Source organism: Uranotaenia lowii, chromosome 3 (assembly GCF_029784155.1).
Source record: "Uranotaenia lowii strain MFRU-FL chromosome 3, ASM2978415v1, whole genome shotgun sequence".
Taxonomy (NCBI): Eukaryota; Metazoa; Arthropoda; class Insecta; order Diptera; family Culicidae; genus Uranotaenia; species Uranotaenia lowii.
The window spans coordinates 358,226,909-358,233,076 of record NC_073693.1 but is presented as its reverse complement, the minus strand read 5'-3'; the positions used below and the strand labels follow the sequence as shown (position 1 = coordinate 358,233,076).

Genomic DNA, 6,168 nt, shown 5'->3' with positions numbered 1-6,168 from the left:
CAAAACGATTCGACTTTTGCTTAAAAATCGACATTGCATTTAAAAGAAACAAAAACCACAAAACCAAATTGAAGCTAGAATTGAATTTCATATTACCAAAAAAAAATTTTAAAAATTGTTCAAAATTAAAACCACAACCAGTCATTTTTGTTATTTTTTGTAATTTTAGTAATTTTTGTAGTTTTTGTAATTTTTGTAATTTTTGTAATTTCTGTAATTTTTGTAATTTTTGTAACTTTTGTAATTTTTGTAATTTTTGAAATTTTTGTAATTTTAGTAATTTTTGTAATTTTTGTAATTTTTGTAATTTTTGTAATTTTTGTAATTTTTGTAATTTTTGTAATTTTTGTAATTTTTGTAATTTTTGTAATTTTTGTAATTTTTGTCATTTTTGTCATTTTTGTAATTTTTGTAATTTTTGTAATTATTGTAAATTCTGTAATTTCTATCTTTTTGTCATTTTTGTCATTTTTGTCATTTTTGTCATTTTTGTCATTATTGTCATTTTTGTCATTTTTGTCATTTTTGTCATTTTTGTCATTTTTGTCATTTTTGTCATTTTTGTCATTTTTGTCATTTTTGTCATTTTTGTCATTGTTAACGCCAAATAATTGCAGCGCTAGTCAAGAATCATCGAAACCTAATCTGCAACCCAATCGACCAACAGCATCAAAGAACAGAATCTGTGCCACACGCATCTGACCAACAGATAGCGGTGCGTGTGAGCACTAGCATATGTACAATAGGTGTAGGCAAAGGAATAGGCGATAGTCAATTGGACTCGATCGGCAGTTGGTCAGTTAGAAGTAAAATAAATTAGAAGCAATAAAAGACCCGTGCCGCTTGGTTGTACTATAATACAGTCCACTGTCTATTGTTTGTCTATCGTTGAGCGTTTGGCTGGAAATTAAATAAATTTAACTTACCGTGATCATATCATAGTGCCGTTGCGTGTAATAGATTAATGTTCGAATCCCCAATCGTGTGGGAACTTCCGCGGCTTAACCGAACCAGCGAGTTTTGAGGAATTGGCCTCAACATTTGGTCCTTAGCGACCGGATTAAACCGCGAAGTTTGTGCGCGTTCAATTTGTGAATCTATTGTGCGTGAATAGCTGGTCAAGTGACGCTTTGTGTTTGTCTGCTTGTGTTGGGTTTGCCCAATTTTGCGCGGGTCCTTATTGTTTCCGGATGGCTTGGGTTTATCCCGTATGATCTCCGTTGGCTTGAGTTGATTCACTGCTTTTGATATTGTGTACTGGGAGAGCCTTGGCGGGCGGCTAGTGTAAAAAAAAGGCTTGATGTAAGGTCAGAAAGAGTGTAGCTTAGGTTGAACCACTTTGATTCGCGGGCTTGTGTTGGCTGAAGATCAAAAAAGTGCGCTGAAGTAGCCTGATTAGCGAGCGAATGAAAAGGCAGGATAAGTTGAAGCCAAGAAGTGAAAATTGGGTTGTCCGTCGTAAAAATTGAAGAAAATAACCCTGGGAGAAACGATTTGGTTTGTGAGGAGCCCGTTGTAAAAAATAAAATAAAAGTGTTGGGAAATTGTTTGACTTTGACTCACAAATTGTGATATTGTGAACGTTCGGACTGTTCTACTATTGAAAGTTGTGAATTTCAACAAGAGTTTCCTGAAAAGTGCAACGTAAAATTTGAGAGCTGAGCTGCAAGTGATTGAGCCGTATTTGGAAGGATTCACCAACGACCCAAGGACGTCCCATCAAAAACCAGATAAGTACTAGTAGATAGTGTGTGAATGAATGAGATTTATGAGTGGTTGAGGTGGCTGGAAAAGTTCGATTGGTTTGATTGATTGCTGGCGTAGTGTTTCGCAGCATTGTTATTGGCAAAGTCTTCAGCTTACTTATTTTACTGTGATGAAGAGTGAAGCCAATAAATTTGAAAAAATTTGGTCAATTAATCAAAAATTTGAATAATTTTTGCGTGAAATTCAACTAATTGTCAACAAATCGCCGTTTGAGGTCTCGGGAGTGTTATCTTATCAGTGTTGGTTCGAAGTGCAAAGTGATAAAGTATGGCAGATGATCTCCGACGTCTTTCTAAACAAAAGCGCATGTTATGGAGTTTGCTGGAAAGCATAGAAGATTTCCTTGTTGGCTACGACGACAACCAAGATCAAGGAGCACTGCACCCACGGCTGGCCAAATTGGACGAAGCTTACGACAGATTCTCTGATTTACACATTCAGATGGAAATGCTTTTAGATGACATCGAAGCCGAAAACGATTCTGTAGACGATGGCAAACAGGAAACCCGAAAAAAGGAACACAAGCACGCATTCAAAGAGTTTGTTAACCAGTACTTTTCGTTGAAACAGCAGCTGTTATCTAAAATGGATCCGACCCCTGTTCGATCGAGTGGCCACCAATCTAGTGTTTCCGAATCAGTTTTGACGTGTCACACGAAGTATCCTGAGCTGACGCTCCCAATTTTCTCCGGAAAGCTTTCGGATTGGATCAATTTTCGAAACAATTTTAGATCGCTGATACACGACAACAAGCTGCTGAATGATATGGATAAATTCAATTATCTGCGAACCTCATTGAAAGAAGATGCACTACTTCAAATAAACCAGATCCAGGTATCAGCGATCAACTACAGTTTGGCTTGGAGCATTTTAGAGGCAAAATATGAAAATCACAAGCTGATAGCCCAGGAGCACTTACAAGCCCTTTTTGCAGCGCCTGTCATGCGCACAGAATCTTTTGAATCTTTGAATGCCCTGTTATCAACATTCAAGATTAACCTTCAGCAGTTAGAAAAATTGGGTCAACGTACAAACAGTTGGAGTACACTGTTGGCGTTCATGCTCTCGCAGAAGTTGGACTCAACAACACACCGTCTTTGGGAAACACACCATGCTTCTAAAAACGTGCCTTCCTACGAAGCTATGGTTACATTTCTGGAAAATCAGTGTTCAATTCTGCAATCAACTGCCTGTCGAAGTGTAAATGATGAAATAAGGAATTCAAGAGCTCTCATCAGCCACAGCACGATCGCGTCAGAAGGGTTTTGCCCTATCTGCATAAATGAACCGCATTTGATCGAACAATGCTCAAGATTCTTTAGGATGAGAGTGATCGACCGGAAAGATTTAGTACGGAGATTGAAACTTTGCCTTAATTGCCTGGACTCAGGACATTTCGTCGCAGAATGCTCGTGTAGTTCATGTTCAAAATGTGGACAGCGTCATCACTATATGTTACATCCATATTCTCCGAATCAAAACAGTCAGTGGAACATGAATACCTATCCTCAAGCCCCACGAAGACCTCAACGCGCGAATAGTCAATCAAGAAACGAACTTTATGTTCAACACGACCAGTCTCGAACGAATAACGATCAACCTTCACAAAACAATTCCCAATCAACACAACAGCCACCTCCCACAAACACACCAACTGTTAGTCACCACACTACTCTACTAAGTACACAACAGAACACCCCCACTGCCATCCTATCTACAGCCATTGTTATGCTAGCCGATAGTAGCGGAAACACTGTTTTAGCACGTGCATTACTCGATAATGGATCTCATATCTGTTTGATGACTGAGAAATTATCTCGGAAGCTAGAGTTCGAACGTATTCAGGAAAGTCTTCCCATAACCGGTGTAGGAGGTTCCACTAATATTTCAAAAGAATCCGTTATTGCTCGTATATTGTCACGTACATCGTCGTTTGAAACTGCCAGAATGAAATTCTTTGTGCTCCCTGAAGTAACAATAAACTTGCCCCAGACAAGCTTGGATGTCAGTACCTGGAAACTCCCACCATCCATGAGCTTAGCAGATCCAACGTTCAACGAATCAAGCTCAGTTGATATGGTGATCGGAGTTGCCACCTTCTACGATTTATTGATAGCGGAAAAGATAAGGATTACAAATGCCGGCCCAGTTCTACAGAATACCCGACTAGGATGGATTGTCGCAGGGAAACTATCAGAACCGCTAGATACTTCATGCAGCTCCATATCGTCTGAAGTTTTTCTAGAACTACCTGCACAGGATTCGTTTAGTTTCGATCTACCATATTGGAGATTTGTCTTCTTTGTGTTCTGGCTTGTCTCGTTTGTTGGAACCTGCTTGCTTGGCCTTCACATCTTTGTTGGATCAAAAATTGTCCAAGTTAAAATGTCTCTCCAAGTGTTTTGGATGCAAAAGCTTTCTTGGAACGAATCATGGAAAACTGAACTCCATCTCTGTGGATTGAAGTTCAAAGACAAAATGGAGAGATTCTACAAATTATCGAATTATCGATGGATCACATTCCGCAAGGATGTGATAGCAAGCGATATCCAAAGATCCGACGATACTACTGACAGGCGTAACGAAGCAGCTGATACACTACTCACCAACACCACTAGCAGATACGTCCCGCGAATTTTACACCCCGCTACAGTCAATTTGACACAATATGGAAATCCAACGGAGCATCAGTAGAAAATCATCGTCAAACCAAATCCTGCATAGCTTTTTGTATTTTCCGCCCCCATGAGGGGCACTGTGGCACTATCGGCTTGTTTGACCGTATTCGCCAGGGGGCCAACTGTTGAGTTATGTTCAACCCTACTTAGTTACTTTTGGAATCTACAGTGTTTATCATTCGCCAGGGTTTCTACACCGCACCGTAATATGACCGTCTGCTCCGTCGTAGAATCGTTTGTTCGAGTTTTCTAGCTGAGTTGAAATATGTGTTTTAAGCCCCATCAGGGGCACTATTGGCACTGGCGGCGAATCAGTCGTGATTGCCAGGGGGCCAACCGATAAGTTACGTTATCTCCTCTCGATTTGTTTACGTAGCCTACAGAGTTTTTTCTTCTTCAAGATCTACACACCGTGCCAGACGATTCACCCACGATATCGACCACCGTTTAGTTAACAAATACTGCTAAGCAAGCCCCCAGAGGGGCATCCATTGGCGTACAGTGGCTAGCGTAGTCACAACTGCCAGGGGGCCAAGTTCAAAGTTATGTTGTTCATATCTGTTACCGTATCGGATTCCAAAGTATTCTTTTCCCACCAGATGCACCATCCAAACCAGATCCGAGAGCCTGTCTGCTGGGACTGCCATTTCATCAACAGATAAGTATGCCCCCAATAGGGGCACCAGTGGCTAAAAGCGGCTTATCAGCCGTCGATGCCAGGGGGCGACATGAAAGGACCCCATCTGGACCACACATCATGGATCTTTGTTCGACTACTCGACTTCTGGATCAATCGAAGCATCTTCAGCCCCCGGAAGGGGCACACCGAGGCTTTTTATGAAGTTCATTCTTCGTTAATTCCTAGAGGCCACTGTCGACGCTAAGTTGCATTCGTGTTGAAATCAACGCAGAATTGATCCTTTCCGTCGTCAGCAGAAGCAGTTGTCAATCGTATACGCAGCACCCTTCAGAAGGCGAGATCCAAAAATTGTGGTGAAACATAATAATTCGGAAGATTGTTTTTTCTGGACATAGTTTAAGAATTTTCTGTTGAGTGAACTCAAGGCGGGCGGTATGTTAACGCCAAATAATTGCAGCGCTAGTCAAGAATCATCGAAACCTAATCTGCAACCCAATCGACCAACAGCATCAAAGAACAGAATCTGTGCCACACGCATCTGACCAACAGATAGCGGTGCGTGTGAGCACTAGCATATGTACAATAGGTGTAGGCAAAGGAATAGGCGATAGTCAATTGGACTCGATCGGCAGTTGGTCAGTTAGAAGTAAAATAAATTAGAAGCAATAAAAGACCCGTGCCGCTTGGTTGTACTATAATACAGTCCACTGTCTATTGTTTGTCTATCGTTGAGCGTTTGGCTGGAAATTAAATAAATTTAACTTACCGTGATCATATCATAGTGCCGTTGCGTGTAATAGATTAATGTTCGAATCCCCAATCGTGTGGGAACTTCCGCGGCTTAACCGAACCAGCGAGTTTTGAGGAATTGGCCTCAACAGTCATTTTTGTCATTTTTGTCATTTTTGTCATTTTTGTCATTTTTGTCATTTTTGTCATTTTTGTCATTTTTGTCATTTTTGTCATTTTTGTCATTTTTGTCATTTTTGTCATTTTTGTCATTTTTGTCATTTTTGTCATTTTTGTCATTTTTGTCATTTTTGTCATTTTTGTCATTTTTGTCATTTTTGTCATTTTTGTCAT

General features: G+C 40.3%; 1 protein-coding gene across 1 annotated transcript; it reads left to right on the top strand.

The window, feature by feature from the left end:
- The first annotated feature begins 2,034 nt into the window (after window positions 1–2,034).
- LOC129754004 (uncharacterized) lies at window positions 2,035–4,461 on the top strand. Its single transcript, XM_055749858.1, has one exon. The coding sequence runs from the start codon at window positions 2,035–2,037 to the stop codon at window positions 4,459–4,461; it is 2,427 nt and encodes an 808-aa protein (XP_055605833.1).
- Window positions 4,462–6,168: the final 1,707 nt, after the last annotated feature.